Source organism: Mus caroli, unplaced genomic scaffold (genome assembly GCF_978045245.1).
Source record: "Mus caroli unplaced genomic scaffold, Mus_caroli_1 scaffold_6, whole genome shotgun sequence".
Classification (NCBI taxonomy): domain Eukaryota; kingdom Metazoa; phylum Chordata; class Mammalia; order Rodentia; family Muridae; genus Mus; species Mus caroli.
In genome coordinates, this window is record NW_028227261.1 from 27,331,702 (window position 1) to 27,349,132 (window position 17,431).

Consider the following 17,431-nt stretch of genomic DNA (forward strand, 5'->3'; position numbering starts at 1 on the left):
CTCTGCATGTCCCTAAACCTGGGTTCTCCCTAGCACTTCAAACCTAGTTTGAAGTCCTTGGGAACTTGTAGCTGGCTGTGTAAGTTTAAACTAACTGCAGTTCTTTGATTTGCAGAGTGGGATTGTTGTGATCTTTGGCAGTGTTCCCTCTGAGGTGATGCCAGCCCCTCAGAATAGAAAGTGATGACATGTTAGTCCCTAATTGAATCTCAGTTTTAGGAGACATGGTCTCATGCGGCTCAGACTGAGCTCAGACTCCTTATGTAGTTCAGGCTGACCTTCAACTGACCCTCCTGCCTCCACCTCTGGAGGTTCTTCACCACAACACCCAACCCCAACACTCTTAACCACGCTGCCATGCTCTCCAGTCCCTTGGGGTTTATTGCTATTATTTAATGTTTGTGGGTGTTTTGCCTGCGTGCTTGTCTGTGCACTGTGTGTACACCTGATGCCAGCAGACACCAGAATGGGGAGTTTGTTGTGAGCTGCTGTGTGGATGGTGGGAATTGAACCTGGGTCCTCTACTAGAGTTGCTTAACCAGAGAGCTGTCTCCAGCCCCCACATAATCTCTTTAATGAGCTCTCTGACCAAACACACACTTACCATACTTCCTGTTTCTGCCCCTAAGAGAGAAGCAATAATGGCTTTATCTTATTCTTTGTCTCACATTCAGTTCCCAGGGCTGTTCCTGCCTCCTCCTCCTCCTCCTCCTCCTCCTCCTCTTCCTCTTCCTCCTCCCCCTCCTCTTCCTTCTCTTCTTTTTTCTTCTTTCCTGAGACAGTGTGTGGCTGCTTGCATCCCAGGCTAGCTTTGGATTGGTGATCCTGCAGCTGGCCTCCTGTGTGCTGTTGCTTTGTAGCTGTGCCTGGAGAAGGGAGTATTTTAAACATTTTAAAATGATGGTGCTCCTGCCTCACATGTGTCCAGGACAGTGTCAGACATTTGATTGTCATGACAGTAAGATCACCTCTAGCCCATTTTTGTTTGTGTGTTTTGTTTTTCGTTTTATGAGACAGGGTTTCACTTTATAACTGTGGTTGGCCTGACAGGGCTCTACCTGCCTCTGCCTCCTGAGTGCTGAGATTAAAGAAATGGCTTAGCCAGTTTATTTAAAAATGAATTATTTATTCATTTTGTTGGAGAGGAATAACATCGTGGTTTGCTCTTGTGGAGGTCCAAGGACAACTAACTTGGAGATGACTGTTCTCTCTTCCTGTCGTGTAGGTCGTCAGGGCTGGAAGCAAGCCAGGCCCCTTACATGGAGCCCGCCCAGAGGCTTTATCTTCTAGGTTGCATGTTGACTTACTTCTCGGCATCTTATAAATCAGGTTCAGGTCTCCCAGGTTCCTGGGTCCTTTTATCTGTTCTTGTACTCTCTAAATCTCTTTTTCCCTTTCCCCTTTCTCCTCTTGGAGACGGGGTATCCCAGGCTGGCTTGAATTTACTATCCTCCTGCCTCACCTGAGCACCACTACTGCTGCCCCACCAAACCTTGGGTTCCCTTAGGGATGGGCTTTCCTTTTCATAAGAAATGGACTTTGGGAGTCCGTGTGTGGGCTTGGACATTACTCCAGTACTCGTAGTTCTGGGGCCACGTACAGAACCGAACATGTACATATCTGAAGGTCATTCCATCCACACTGCCAACAGGGATGGGAACCGGAGTGACTGTATGTGGTAGGCATCTCACATGAAGTAAGGTCACATCATTCACTCACCTAGTTGCTTAAGGAGAAAGATAATCAGCCAAGGTATGCACAGTAAGAAAGGAGAGAGGTCTCTGGCTCTCATGACCTTCAAAGGACAGGAAGTGAAGTGTAGGCAAGCCTGCTCAGGACTGCAGCTGGAAGCTGTTTAACCTTGAGAAGAACCATTTCTTCCCAAGTCTGCCTTCTGCATTCTGGTAGAAGAACCTATCTAATACTAAGCCTGTGAGACAGAAGATGCCCTGCAAAGTCTGTTCAGAAGCCTCAGTGCTTCAGCTTTAAAAAAACATATTCATTATTTCAGTGTATTATGGTGTGTGTGATGGCGTGCACGTGCCACAGCCTGTGTCAGAGGTCAGAGGACAGCTTCATAAGGTCAGCTCTCTCTTCGCACTCTTCTGTGGGTTCTGGGGGATTGAACATGGGTCACAAGGTTCGTACAGCAAGTGCTTATCTTGCTGAGCCATCCTCCTGCCTCTCCCTACCCTCTCCTACTTTTGAGAGGGTAGTGGAGGATGACCTTAAACGCCTGGTCTTCCTGTCTTCGTCTAGCAGATGCTGAGATCACACCCAGGTACGCTACATCCACTTTTGTGGTATGGCAGCATCTCCCACCCTTCTGTCCACACACACTGTACTTGAGCTTCTGTTGTGTGTACCTCTGTTCCAGTCACTGAGGGACAGAATGAAGAAAGTGGCCAGAATCCCCATCTCTGCATGTGAGTTAATGGAAGAGATGTAAGCAAACACACTGTGATGTTAATATGACAAGTAGTGCAAATGCCACGGAGAAAGAGTTCTGGAGTTGTTTTGTGGCATTGGACCCAGGACCTTGCACATGCTAGGCCAGTGCTCTGCCACTGGGCCACAGCCCAGCCCTTTATTGCCATTGCAGATAGGGTGCTGCTCTTATAGACTGTCATCTGAAGCCAGTGTAATAATGAGTGCTCTCCTGTAATCCCAGCACGAGAGGCTGGGGAGTCAAGGTCAAGGCCTATCTGGGCTGCATAGCAAGGCCTTGTCTTAAAAAGAATATTATTAGCCAGGCAGTGGTGGTGTACGCCTTTAGTTCCAGCACTTGGGAGGCAGAGGCAGATGGATTTCTGAGTTCGAGGCCAGCCTGGTCTACAGAGTAAGTTCTAGGACAGCCAGGGCTCCACAGAGAAACCCTGTCTCAAAAAGCCAAAAAAAAAAAAAAAAAAAAAAAAAGAGTATTATTTGGATAAAAATATTATCTGCATCACTGCAGTAGCTGGGTGCTGGGCATGAGCTGGCACACTTCAGGAAAGTGCGGAGGCAGTGTAGGTAGCATAGGGTGAGTGGCAGAAGAGGAGGCCTGGAGACTGCAGAGGGCCTGGCTGCTTGTTGTAAGACCTTCATTTTCCACTCAAGTAGAGCTTTTCAGCAGTGCAGTGATCTGACAGTCTCACTGCCTAGTACTGGCTGACCCAGAACCTGCTGTATAGAACAGCCCGGCCTCGAACTCACAGAGATCCATCTGCCTCTGCCTTCCCTTTTAAGATAATTGTTCTGGCTGCTGTGTGGAAACATGTGAGTGAGAAAGTAAGGTCAGAATCTGTAGGCCTGGTGACAGACACTTAATCCAGGTGAATACACCTGGAGCATGCTGGCATGACCACAGTAGAAAGGGTGAGAAAGGATGCGTGGGTTTGCAGGCAGAGCTGACAGGGTCTACTGAAAGATCGGATAGATGGCAGGGGAGGGAACTGGTAACGACGGCATCAAAATTGGACTGAAACTGAAAGATCCAAGGTGAGAGACACTAGAGAAGCTGTCGAGATCTTAGTTTGAGCCGGGTGGGAGTGGCACACACCTTTGATCCTAGTGCCTAAGAGGCAGAAGCAGGCGAATCTCTGAGTTTGAGGCCAGCCTGTTCTAACAGTGCATTCCAGGACAGCCAGGGCTGCACAGAGGACGAGCCCTGTCTTGGGGAGAGGCGTTAGTTTGAGTTGCTGTCTATGAAGATGAGAAGGAGACGTGGACGAGGTTGAGTCTGTGAGAAGGGATGGGCAAGGAATTGAGGTGCCTGTTACACACCCTAAGGAGACTGTGGGATAGACATTTGATTCACATTAGGGTTCAGGGGGGGAAGCTAAAGTAAAAGACAGAAATGTGGACATCATCCGTGTATCAGTTCACTTGGCGTCTCTGAGATGACCTGAAGGTAAATTAGTAGGCATGGGGCATGTGAGGCTGGATGGTGAGTGCCCATCTTGGCTGATAGATGGAGGAAGTGAGATCTAAGAACTGGCCATTAGAGGGTGCACCAGTAATCACAGCAGAACTGGGAGGCTGGCTTCAAGTGTGAGGCTAGCCTGAGCTACATCTTGAGTGCCAGGTTAGCCAGGGCAAATAGTGAGACTGTCTGAAAAAACAAAAGCAGAGCTAAGCCCTGTGGGATACTCTCACACAAGGCAGAGAAGCCATGTGCTTCTTGTTTGCCTCTGTTGGCGGGTTGGGATGTCAGCTCATTTACCTTCCCAGGACTGCCCTGCCTAAGAAGGGACAGAGCCTCACCAGGCTCTGAAACCAAACCATGGATTCACCACCTTTCATGAAGTCACATGGATGCACCCCTAGCCACGGTTGCTAGAACTTGGGAACGCAGGTCTGGAAGGCATTTTTTTTTTTTTTTTACTCTCTACTTTTTTGAAGAAATCTTTAACTTGTTGGCTCTACTTATTTGCTGAGACTGTGAGGAGACCATTTGAAGGGCTAGACCTAGGAGTTGCTGAACTGAGTAAATCTATGGTAGAACATCTGCCTGGTGTGCATGAAGTTGTGGACTCAGTCCCCAGCACTGGAAGTGAGGGGGCTGTTAGGTATTGCTTAGTGCCTGTAATATGTCAGGCTTAAAGCTTACCCTTAGAGCTTCCTTCAAAGTCAACACTGTTAAATAAGTCTCCTGTCCCAGCGACAGGGTGAGTCAGGTGACAGACCTGGAATTTAACTGTCTTATTCTAAGATTGCGGTTCTGACCACCGTACTGACGGACAGTGCTCTCAGGAGATACATCCGTCCCACCGTCCACATGCAGGGTTCGACCCTGCCTCTGTGACCTGGGACAGCTTCTAACTTCTCCACATCATGGATACTGTTTCATTGAGTCATCACAGCATGTGGTGTGGCTGCTATTCTTATCTGTTTTCCATTTGAAGGGCTAGTCCTCAGTGAGGTGAGATGACTGGCCAGGCTGCAGAACAGTAAGTAGAGCTCAGGCCTAGGTCTGCCTGACACCTGGCTCGCTGTCCTGTTCCCGCCCAGACAAACAGGCTTGCAGGATGCTGGCTACAAAGCCTTCAGGGGTAAGAGCCTCACTTCTCCGCTCTCCCTCCCTCCCTCTCCTCTTAGGAACTCTGCTGAGGCAGCTTATCCAGTGTGAAGAACTCCCCAGGTTGCCCCACAGGAGCCTAGGAGCCAGCCTGCCAACTCTGTGGGTTTATGCTGTTAGCTCTGGTGACATGATTGTGTGGTTGTGTGTCTAACTTTAGGATTCCCCCCCCCCCGTGGGAAAAAAAGAGTGATGTGAAATGTTTGTTTACCTTTGCAACTTTCTGGCACATTCTGCTCCTGCCCTTTCTTTGAGGGTGAGGGAAGGTCACGTGACCATGCTCCCTCCTGAAGCTCCTTCATGCCACAGATCCATAGTACCCTTTGGGGGAAGAGAGACCATTGTCCCATTGCCAGCACATCAGTGGGGCCACTGTAAGGTCAAGTTTGAATCACAGTGGGGCTACAGTCTACATTCTGGCAGCCACCAGGAGATCAGGACTGTCCCCAACCTCTGTGGCGGTGCCTCACCCCTCCAGGGTTCTGGACCTCCCAAGCCATGCTCTGTCGAGTAAGCTTTCTTTTTTTTTTTTTTTGGTTTTTTGAGACAGGGTTTCTCTGTATAGCCCTGGCTGTCCTGGAACTCACTTTGTAGACCAGGCTGGCCTCGAACTCAGAAATCCACCTGCCTCTGCCTCCCGAGTGCTGGGATTAAAGGCGTGCGCCACCACGCCCGGCACTATCTAGAATCTTAAAAGCCCTTATTTAATTTATTTATTTTATTTAGTGTGAGTGTGAAGTCAGCTTTCTTATGAAGATATTTTTTATTGAAAACGATAGCAGAGGGGCCAGTGGTGTTGCTCAGCAGGTGAGTGCAGCTGCCACGCTGAGGCCTGAGTTGGATCCCTAGGTGGGAGAGAAGTGACTCTTGAAAGTTGTCCTCTAACTGCTGGTTGTGGGCTATGGAGTGCAGTGCACATGCGCACACATGCGCACACATAAATTATAATAATTACAGTAGAGGAATACATATTTCTTCCAAAGAATGCAAATAGCCGACATGGTAGTACACTCATGCAGTTCTAGCACTCGGGAAGCTGAGGCAGGGGGATCAGGAGTTCAAGGAGAAACCTAGGCTACATGAGACCCTGCTTCAAAAAACTCCTTCCCCCCAAAATACTTGTTTTCCCTGATGTTCTGAACATTAAAAAGATTGACCTAAACTTATTTGTTTTGAGACAGGGTCTCTTTCCATGGCCCTGGTCATCTTGGAACTATATAGACCAGGCTGGCCAAGAACTCACTGAGGTCTACCATGCCCTGCTAGTAGCCCGACAGTGGTGACACACACCCTAACCCCAGCTGAGTCAGGCAGATCTCTCAATTCCAGGCCAGCCTGGTCTACAGAGTGAGTTCTATGACAGCCAGGGTTACACAGAGAAACCCTGTCTCAAAAACAGACAAATGACAAAGACGAGATGCTTGTTTTAAAACAACAACAACAAACCACTGGACTGGAAAGTGCTACTCAAGTTCACAGAGTTCAGTTCCCGGGACCCACACTGGGTGTCTCACAACCACACACAACTAACTCCAGCCTCAGGGAGTCCCAGGGCATTAACCATGCACAAGTGAGGGTATGAGTGTGTGTGTGTGTGTGTGTGTGTGTGTGTATGTGTCTGTCTGTCTGTCTGTCTGTCTGTGTTTTATACATCAGCACACTTTCACCATGGTTCAAATAGGATAAAAGTCTACGAGTGTTGCGTGTCTTAGCGTACCCTCTCATTTGGGATTTTAGTCTGGCTGGGCTGGAGCTCATGGTGTGCGCCCTCCCAGATCTGCCTCTGGAGCACTGGGGTTTCGGGCTTGCACCACTTTTCCCGGGTTTCTTTTTGCAAGGGCTTGTGCAGTCCTGCCTGACCTTGAACTCTTCATGTCCTTGTCCCCACTTTCCCACTGCTGGAATTGTGGGCCTGCACCACACACAGCGGTAGTCACCTGCTGCTGATCACCTGCTGTGGCTTTCATGTTACCTAGAGACACAAGGATGTTGAAACCTTACATTTCCCTTTTAGGAAAAGAAGAAAAAGAAACATAGAGACAGGAAGTCATCTGACTGTGATAGCTCTGACTCTGAGAGTGACACGGGCAAGAAGGCGAGGCATTCATCAAAAGACAGCAAGGCTACCAAGAAGAAAAAGAAGAAGAAGAAGCACAAGAAGAAGCACAAGGAATGAGGATGGAACAAGCTGCAGCAGCCCTGACTCCTGCAAAGACTCACTAGTGAGAGTGTGGCCTGCCTCCTACCCACTGACTTGTCCCCATGGTCTCAGATGGCTTCTCCTCCTGCAGCAAGCAGATTGGGGCCCCGCAGGGCCCCTCCCAACATGATTTTCCCTTGTTGCTCCTGATCCTTTGCAAGCGACCCCTGCAGCCATTGCATTCATGCACTCAGTGTCTTCATTCAGCAGAAGGTTCTAGTCCCAACCGGCTGCCACTGCCCGAGCTGGATTCCTCTGCAGGAGTCCATGCTGGAGCCACAGGTGCTGCTGTGGAGGGGAGCCTGGCCATGAGAGAGAGAGAGCAGCCCCAACCTGCCTGCTGTCTGCGGTGGCTGTGGGTAGACTCTGCAGCCTCCATCCCCTCAGCCAGGGCCTGTACTCCAGTGACTGCTGAACCAGAGATTTGCAGCCAAGGTCATTGCTCTGCTTCCTGTCTGTCATGGTGTGAGTGACTGGTTCCATTTCAAGCCTCTGCTTAAACTCCTGGCATAAATGGAAATGTGTTTGGTTTTAAACTTTCCAAAAAGGCTTTATTCCTATAATCCTTCCTGGGTGACTTACAGACTTAACACATTAGTTCACATAAAACACTTACTATGTTATCCAAGACCCTGGAAAGAGGCCAAGCCGAGGCACACAGCCAAGGCCACCAGCAGGTCACAGCTTTCTTGAGATTACTCATAAACCCTCTCGTCCATAGTGATGACCGCCTTCCCTCGTATTTGTAGCCCTGGGGACTTGCTGGGCACGCGTGGGCGACTCTTAGCAATCACCTCCCACCACAGTTGTTCACACCTGGACCTTGATGTCCTGAGCCTGTACTCTATAGAGGGAGGGTGACCACAGCACACCATACAGCAAATCCAGGAATGTTCTGTGCAGGATGAATGTGAAGTAGCTGCACAGTGACAGCCAGCTGCTCTGCCTTGGGCGGGCCAGTGTGAGGGCTTGCATAGATGCTAGAATGACAGCTAGCTTCTCTGAGCCTTGGCAGGTCAGTGTAAGGGCATTACATAGGTGCTGCTGTTCCTTAACTGACCCTTGAGCCTGTCCACTCGGCTCCTTGACAGTGCTGCTTCCCTATAGGCCTATAGGCCTTCATTTCAACCTGACACACAGGAAAGGAGGACCAAAGACAGACAACTGGGTGGCCTTGGTTCTGCTTTATTGACCTTGGAGCACCCTTTGGATACAGTTTTAAAAAATAAACCACATACATAGTAGGTACTGGGTCCAGGCTGATGCCCCGAATCTCCAGAAAAATCCCAACCCAAGAATGTTTATACAAAATGTCAGAGGGGAAAACCATGAGGCAGCATGGTGCTGAGCTGAGGGGTGGCCAGTTGGCAGAGGAGCAGCCAGGTCACGCCTCCTTCTCATAAGTCCGAGTGCTCACCACGTTGCCATGAGTGAGAGTCTAGAAAGAAAGACAGGGTCAGATGGGGCAGAGCAGGGGAGGGAGTGCTCCCCGCCCTCATCCTGATCAGCACTTGAGTACCTACTGTGTGCCAGGCACTTTACTTTTTTTCTGATACAAATCTTTTAAGATGTTATAATTACCATTTTAGAGATTTGGGGGGGGAAATAGGCCCTTGAGAGAGGAGGTAAACTGGTCAAGATCCAGTACATTCCTGTTCTCCTTTGTGTTCAGCGCCTGCCTAAGGGGGTGCCTGGTGCATGCGGCAGACAAGCAGGTGATAAGAACAGAGCCTTGAGAAACTGCTAAGCTGCCAACTTTTCCTCCCTCCCCTAACATGCAGTATTCTGGCACTGTAGAGCCCAGCCACAGCCTCACCTTACTCTAGCTGCCCAGTGAACATCTCTTTGTTACCTCCCTTCCAGAGCTAGGCCCTTTACTTCTAACTCAGTGGGGACCCCAGTCTCATGTGAATATGCAATCAGTGGGTTCCACTGAGCCACCGAGGTCTGTGATGCTGACATTGTGGTCCATGCTCCTGGCCCAGGTACAGTCCTACAAGGATGTAGGGACCATTCCAGGGATGCTTTCAAACTTGTCCCAAAGCAGATCTGCAGGCCTGGTTGTATCACCTCCTAGCTAGACAATAGATATTTTCAGGAAGCCAGGAACAGTAGACAAAATTGTGAGTAAGGAGGTGGCTGCTCCCTGGCAGTGCCCACCAGGCACACACTTGCTCCTGCAGACTCCTGCATTTCTACCCAGGAGGGGAGAGGATGGCAGCTGCTCCTCTCCAGCCTGGGATCTACTGGTCCTGCTTTCTGCCTCTTCCCAGGGAACAGCAAGCAGGAGGAAGTGTTTGTGGGTGCCTGCTGCGTTCTTCCCATTTGGCCAGTGCTTTGGACTCTAAATACACTGGCCTCCCAGCAGCCCCCATTTCAGTGACCCTTGAAGGTTATGGTGTTGTCAGATAGCCTTTAGGCTGAGGCTTGAACCAAGACCTGTATAAATCCACAGCCACGACCCCACCCCTGCCTCTCTTGTCCTAGTCGGGCTGGAGAAGGCGTGGTACTTGTTGCTTTAAGGCCCGTCACTGCCCATCTTACCAGGATGAGTTTCCCGTCAACTAGCTCCCTAATTAGTGTTGTCTCCTGCTCGTTCCACTTCTGCACATGGGTGAGTTTGCCTCCGTCCAGCGTCACCACTGACTGTGGAGAGAGACAGAGCCTAAGCTGTGACCAGAGCCAGGACAAACCATGAGCCTAATCAGTGATGGTGCTGGGATCAGCACGCAGACAGCCCACCTCCAGCCCAGCTGCCCAGGCTTCCTGTTCTGCAGGGGCGGGACCCTCTGGCAGTGCGCATGACAGGCAGCTCAGCCTTGATATATTGGCAAATTAGACTTTTGCTTCTATCATGTGACCTCCCTTAACTGGCGAAAGAGCGGCAATTTCAAGGTCCTTGGACCGAGGACCCAAGTATCCTTGGAGTGTTCTCTAGCTCTAGCTCCAGTGACCATTCGGTCCTTGGTGCTGCCAGCCTATCTCAGCTAGTTCGTGTTGGGCAGCTGCTCTTTAGGAATTTGGGAGTTGCAGTCAGAAGGAGAGCTAAGCAGGATTTGTCCATAGGAGTCTAGAAAGGTGATGGCTGTCACTTGTCTCTTTCCTGTCTATATTCCACCTTCTGGAATCTTCATTCCCCATTGTTCAGACATCCCAGTGGACCACTGTTGTATTTAATGTGAGATCTGGTCTCTCAAGGAAGATGGCAAGTTCAAGGATGTAGGTAGGTAGGGACATGTGGTGGAGCAGGGTGTAGCAGGGCGCCTTCCCCATCTTCACGGCCAGCTTGCTGTGTGGTCCTGGGCTGGGCTCCTCTGTAACTGCAAGACTGGTTGGTACCTACCCTGTTCTTTCTGGGGGCAACTGTGAGGAGGAAAGAACTGAAGAGATGAATTTTAGGGTTGTGATGTAGAAGATACTGGTATAGGGACAACCTATAGATACAGATGTTACTTAGTTCTGTGCGTGGCCCAGTGCTGGGAGATTTCGAACAAGCTGCTAAGAAGATAACCACCATGAGATAACTGAGCATCACTGGAGGTAGACACTCCCTCCCATACCCTTAAATAAATACTTGAAGAGACTACGGACACCCAACAGCACTCCTGTTGGTAAATGCAGGTGCCTGTCAACTGGTGGCACAGGAAACAGTTTGTTCCGGTCAGTGGTCTAGCCTGGGAGCTACAGAGCAGGAAACCTGTGGATAGAACTCAGCTTGTTGTTCCCAGCTGCCTCCTCTGCTGCCAGAGCCAGGATGACCTCGCTGTAGGGCACTGACTTCTGGGCATCATTCCTAAAACACTTCAGGTCACAGCCATGGCTGCTGATGTCCTCAGAGCCACTGCGTACCTTGGTGTACAAGGTCACCTGGCTGGAGCTGGAGGCACAAGGTCGGAAGAATAACTTGGCTCTGCTGCCCACTCCAGTGACAGCTGATAGATCCTTCCCAGGAAAGTGAGAAGAACACAGGCCAGAGCTTATACTTAGTCCCTGGGCCATCACAGCACTGAGCAGGCTTTATGAACCTGCCCCTTGGGGTTAAAAAGCCAAGGAGCTAAGAGGGCCAGCCTCTTACCCTGTGGTGTTCCATCCAGTGCCCTCTATCCCCTTTCTCTGACTCACCTTGACCTTCCGGTCATCTGCTGTCACCTCGTCGAACTCTACTCCCAGCTGAAAGTTGATCTCTGTGTTCTTGAAGGTACTTTGTGTCTTTATGGTGATAGTATCCCCGTTCTTCTCGATAATGGTAGTAGGCTTGGTCATGCTAGCCACCTGTCTGGTGGCAAAACCCACACCTAAGGCAGGGGCAGATAGTTGAGGACACATTAGGTAGGGTAGAGACGTGTTGTACAGACCCAAAGAGAAGTTTGTGGCCTAGGCATGGGGAAGGCAATCCACAGTGGCCCACGTCTTTGTGTGGGGCCGTTTTCTCATTCAGTCTTTCCCTTAGCTCAGCAGCCGTTAAACTCATGTCAAATATGAGACATGTGGATTCAGGGGAGGGTCGGCAACAGTGGCAAGGAAGGTACCAAGGGGTGTGAGGCATATAGCCAGCCCCTCATGCAGTCCTGTCCCTGGAAGATTTTGTAGATGTGAACAGGGTCACAATTCAGATGGAAGCTGCTAAGCACTGTGTCGCTCCAGAGCTGGGTACCCGCTGGCTTCTAGTCTCCTGAACACTCAGAACAGGACTGAAGAACCAAGAGATCGTCAACTGCCTTCTAGAGTCCCCAGGACAAGGGTCGTCTCCCATTTCCACCCAGAAAACTGAGACAGTAGTGCTCTCTGCCGTCTGTGTGGCAGCGTCAGTTTCAAAGCCTCCTGGTTAGAGATACAAAGGAGTCTTGTCTTCCACAGACGTAGGGGGCTGAAATAGTAGCGACAACTGCATGACTTGGAAGTCCCTGGGGAGACTCCTGACATAATCATTGGATCTGAGTCCCAGGCAAGGTCCCAGGTGTCCCTCAAGCAGGTAAAGTACACAGACCCCTTAGGTCGAGCCTTTGGTGCTTTGGGTTGCTAGCTTTCCTGGAGTCTTCCATGGTTGACTACCTGTCGTCTGGCCCCAGCACACGCTGAGCCATCCTCAGCGATGTGGCAGGAGGCAGCCCAATATAAGGCTATGGTATTGTGCATCTGCTGCAAGCTGTGTACACTGCACAAGCTCTAAGTGGTGGCCAAGTATCCTTGGGACAGCCCTAAACCTAAGCTTTATAGTTTCCGTTTACAAACGAGGCTCAGACACGGTGCTGTCTTAGCCAAAGTCAAACGGGCCAAGCATGGTGACTCCCCTAGAATCTCATTCAAGAGGCAGGGGACTGGAGCAGGGGAAATGCTGAGAATTCAAGGCCAGCTTGGGCTGCGTAGCTCCAGAGTATGGGCTATAGTGAAACCCTGTCTCCAAAAGGCTAAGTAAATAAATAATCCGAGTTTAGTGGCATAGATTCCCAAACTTTCTTTTTAGTCTCACTATATCATTCTTGGAACAACATACTCAACCCTTCAAGCCACCATCTGTGCTTAAAGTCACTTAAACTAGGCTGGGCTGCTCTGTCCTAAGAACCTTTGGTTCTATAGGATAAGTCAAGAGCTTTGGCTACACAGCAAGAAGTGAGAAACTTGGCTTTGCCTACTGCTATCTGGGTGAGTTGGGCTTCAGCAGTGAACCAGCTGTTTTCCCAGGACCCACCTATAGGTGTAGGGTGCCAGTGAAGCCAGTTACTGCTGGAAGCTGGGGTGCACCTTGACTTTACTGGCCTTCAGCCTGTCGATATTTTTAGGCTAAATAGAATTTCAGTCCCCTAACTAAAGCTGAGGGTGCAGCTTGGGAGAATCCCATGCACAGCCTGCTCAAGGCCCTGGTTTCTGTCAGCACCCACAGAACAATGGCCTGAAGACAACATGCCCTGAGGCAAAAAGAAGTCTAAGAAAGCAGCTCAGTGAAACAGAACTAAGCCCAGGTATTCTAGTACTCCCTAACTTCATAGCCAACTAGCTGGGCGTGGGCGCATGCCTCTAACCCCAGTGCGGGAGAGGAAGAGACAAGAGGACCGGGTCTCCTTAGGGAGCTCCAGGGGAGCCAGGGATACATAGTAAAACCCTGTCTCAAAACAAAAGACAAGATCAGCTGCCTCCTGGAGAGCTATGCTGTCCTCAGGGTAGGGTAGGTGCCGGTGGGAGCCCTGTCTGGAGCCCTGTTCAGCAGTCACAATGCTTGCTTAGCATGGGCAAAGGGCCTTGGGTTCCATTCCCCAAACCAAAAGGACAAATTGCTTTGTGGGCCTGTTTCAGAGAAGAGCCGGAAGTAGGTGAGAGGCACCTACACACATCCCTCAACATGTCCGATTCCAGCCCTCCTTCCTGGGGAAGACGGAGTGGAAGCTAGCTCAGGCATGACTCAGTCCCGTTTCCCCTGCCCCAGCCTCCTAGACCAGGATGATCTAGCCAGGGACTCCGCAGGCAAGGGTCTTTATCTAAGCTCAAGGCAAGAAAGGAAGGGCTGGAGCCCATCTTGGATAAGTGGTTCATGTGACATACCCCACTCCCAGGCCTCTGTTGAAATGGGAAGAACTCTAGGTAGTTCTGGGTACTCAACTAGTTGGAAGGCCGAGATGGCAGGTTACAAGATCAAAGCCAACCTGGGCAAGTTAGTGAGAACCTGTTACACAGAGTAAAAAGAGTGTGTGTGTGTGTGTGTGTGTGTGTGTGTGTGTGTGGTAAGGGAGTATAACTCAGCAGTAGGGGGCATGCACAAGGCTAAGTTCAGTCTTCAAAAAGAAATCCTGGGCTTTCCTATGAGGTGATGAGCTCATGTGTACCAAGCTGGTTTCCTATTAAGCAAATCATGGGACTCTTCTTTTTTTCAAGACATGGTTTCTCTGTGTAGTCCTGGCTGTCCTGGAATTCTCTCTGTATAGACCAGGCCTGGAACTCGGAGATTCGCCTGCCTCTGCCTCCCAGAGTGCTGGCTAAAGGCGTTGTGTCACCGTCCACACCACACAATTTCCCCAGATCTTACATGTGCGGTTCTTTGAAGCATTACTCTTCCCCAGCCCCAAGCCACACCTCCCCTTTCACAGCTCTTCACCTTCCTTCTGGCACCCTCTGCTCTATCCCAGGCAATGGCTTTCTTCACCCTATCCCCGGCACTGATCGGGTGGCCGACTGGTGCTATGTGTAGACTGGGAAGCCTATGTGTAGTGGTCATCTTGCCCTGCTCTAGCAGCAGCGTCTCCGACTGATCCCAGGGCATCTTCCAGAGAGAGGCCTCTTCACTACCCCAACATGGAGGGGTAGGGCTTGTTACTGCCTGACTGCCTGTGTCTTCACCTCTTCCCAGATGGAATTCACTGATTTTCTTTAGTCTTCCTCCAGGCTCCTAGGTACTTCCTCTTACAGTACACTCCTATCTGCTCTATTCCCTTTCGGGATTCAATTTCTGGACCACCACGCTCCTCTTTGCTTTCTCCTGCGACCAGCCTCCCGCCCTTCTTTCCCTCCCCTTTCCACCTCCAGATCACATTGCTTTCTAGAAAGCCTCCCATCCCTCTACGTGACCTCTGCGGCCACAGCTGCCTCTACGCCTTCCCCTCCAGCTACGAGGCTCGCCAAGCTTGGACCGCGACACCCCCTTCCCAGGAGGCCGGGGTGGGGTGGGGTGGAGTGGAGTGGCTTCAGCCCAGGCCACCCTCCGCGCTTCAGTATTCCCTGTCTGGACCGGCGAGGAGCTTGCGGGAGGCACATGGGGCACTCTCCCTGGGAGCTCAGCGCCAAGACCGCCTTGCCGGCCCTCCTGACCCTAGATCCTGCGCCATTCGTTCGCTCACCGAGTGACTTCATGTAGTCATCAAAATTCTTGCTGTCCACTAGCTTCCAGGTACCGACAAAGGCGTCCGCCATGGTGCGATGAGTGAGGAAGCGTGCAGGCACTGAGAACCGCAGCTCCCGGCCGGACAGCCTCTTTAAATAGCCCTCGCATCACATGATGAAAGTGGCCCACACCCCTCGCTCCCGAAATAGGAAGCCGGGGCTTGCACTCCCGCAAAGGGCTGGCGCCCATCCCCCACAGCCCTCCCGGCGCCTACGTCAGCGGCGCCCGCGGTCCTGCTGGTGCCATCTAACCCATCCCTGGCCTGGCTGCGGGGCGCTTCCCACAACCCAAGTAGAGCATCCCCCGGCCATACTGAAAGGAAACTCGCCCTTGAGCTGGTGCCACGCTGGGGAAACGCCGCCTGATCCTTCTGCCGCCTTGTTTTTTAATTCGCTGTGGTTTTATTCTTATATTGTGCATGCACGTGTAGGCGTACTTATGGGGAAGGGGTGGGAGACTGGGGCGTTGTAACTCGCGGGAGTCCCGTCTCTCCTTCCACGGTGTGGGTCCCACGCATCAAACTGGGGTCGTCAAGGCTTGACAGCAAGGGCCTTTACCCAATGACCCATCTCAACGGCCCTATGTCCCCTTCTTGAAGAAGAGGAGACTCAGAGGCTCGGAGAGGAATGACGCGGTCTCCATAAGTAAAAATGAATTCGAGGCCTGACAGAGAGCATGGTCTAGTGGCCTTTGAGCCCTCTTGCTCCTCCCAGACAAGTGGAGAAGAGTTGCCTTGGTCACCGCGGATGGCTGAGCTGCCCGGCGCCTCACCTGCTGGCGGAGAACGTGACCTTGCTTCCCTCATGCTAGCCCCACACGTGCTAGCCCCTCCCTGCGGAATGTCTCCTGCCTGCGCCTTTCTCCGCAGTCCCACCCGTCGCCGCTGCCAGAAAGCGCTCCAGGCTTTACTGACCTCTGAGCTTGTGCCAGGGTCGTTCTTCACTCCGCGAAGACAATTTGTCTATTCAGAGGGTTCTTCCGGCCTCGGCCACCTTAACTCCTGGAAAGTCGCGATCCTCTGCAGTAGTCAGTTTTTTCCCCCTGACTTCTGCCACTAGACTGCTTGTCACCTTAAAGTACGTTATTAAATAAGACCCCACTATTGATGATTGTAGCCTACTTCAGGGCATGGTCACACTCAACTTTTTCATTGGTAGGTGGTATCATCCATCCCCTTTTTACAGGTGAGTAAGGGAACCTGAGTGGAGCCTACTCCTTAGTTCAGCAGTTTCTGTTTAATCATTACCAAAGTCAGCATCTCAATGTGTAGCCGGGGTTGACCTTGAACTAAAGATTCTCCTGCCTCTGTCTCCTGGGTTACAGCTGTGTGCCGCTGCTCTGGCTTGAGCCAACAGTTATTAGGGCACCTGGCGGCAAGAGATTCCTGAGTTGGGGGCCAGTCTGAGCCAAGGCAAGATACTTTCTCAAAGTAAGCTCCTGGTTTGTGCAGTCCCTGCTTTGGAGAAGACCACATGGAACAAGGTACAGGCTAAAGTACTCCCTCTGGGAGTGACTCTAGGAGGGACTTGGGGATTCAGAGGAAGAGGGACATAAATGAATTGCTGAGCTCTCTACATGGGACGGAGTAGTATGCACAGAACTTCAGCCTCTAGAAGGGTGTGCAGGTTAGTCATTCTGGAACTGTCACCAGAGCTCTGGAGCCTGACCAGTATACCTGCAGTGTGGCAAGGCGCCTCCTTCCTGGGTCTCTGTTTGTCCCTGTGGAAGTTCCTTCCTCCCACCCATGGGCTGTTCTGGGAAGGAGGCCAGTGAGGTAAAGTCCTCTCACCCCTGTCTTGATTCCTTTGGAGAGTCCAGTTGCCAAAAGGCTGAGAGGCCCAATTCTGCCAAAGCTACAGGGACGGGCCTCAGGGCTGGGCCTGGAGCCCTGGTGACCTCAGCGATAGAGCAGGTGCCAAGGGAAGGAGGGCATGGGATGGTTTCTGATTCAAGGTCACAGGCTTTAGGCAAGGAGCCTCTTCTCTCAAAGCCTGAGAGGCCCGAGACCCAGGAACCAGAGCAGTCTGCTTACATGGAGTGTGGAATGTAGCGCTGGAGATCTGGGGCTGGCGGACAGCTGCTGGCGAAAAGATCTGTGTTCTAGACCCGATCTCAGCTGTACTAGCTGTGCCGTGTGGTCTTGAGCAGTTCACTTAAGTCACTTGGAATCAGTCTCATCTTTGAAATGGGAGATATTTTGGAAATCATTAGAGAAAATACATTAAAAACTCTGGTTTGAGCCGGGCGTGGTGGCGCACGCCTTTAATCCCAGCACTCGGGAGGCAGAGGCAGGCGGATTTCT

The 17,431-nt window shown here is 51.2% G+C and overlaps 2 protein-coding genes across 6 annotated transcripts in view; one reads left to right on the plus strand and one right to left on the minus strand.

Annotated features, from left to right (window-relative positions):
- Zcchc17 (zinc finger CCHC-type containing 17) overlaps positions 1–7,806 on the plus strand; it is a 43,010-nt gene extending 35,204 nt beyond the window's left edge. For all 5 annotated transcript variants that reach the window (XM_021159455.3, XM_029476066.2, XM_029476065.2 and 2 more), the window contains one exon: positions 7,074–7,806. In XM_021159455.3, the coding sequence (XP_021015114.1) occupies positions 7,074–7,235 (162 nt within the window). In that variant the 3' untranslated portion in view covers positions 7,236–7,806. The remainder of the gene's footprint in view (positions 1–7,073) is intronic.
- Positions 7,807–8,428: 622 nt separating this feature from the next.
- On the minus strand, positions 8,429–15,226 carry Fabp3 (fatty acid binding protein 3). The gene is made up of 4 exons (XM_021159459.3): positions 15,086–15,226; positions 11,382–11,554; positions 9,804–9,905; positions 8,429–8,697 (listed from the first exon to the last, which is right to left on the minus strand). Exons 1-4 carry the CDS (start codon positions 15,156–15,158, stop codon positions 8,644–8,646), a joined length of 402 nt encoding a protein of 133 aa, XP_021015118.1. The 5' UTR covers positions 15,159–15,226; the 3' UTR covers positions 8,429–8,643.
- Between the last annotated feature and the right edge of the window lie 2,205 nt (positions 15,227–17,431).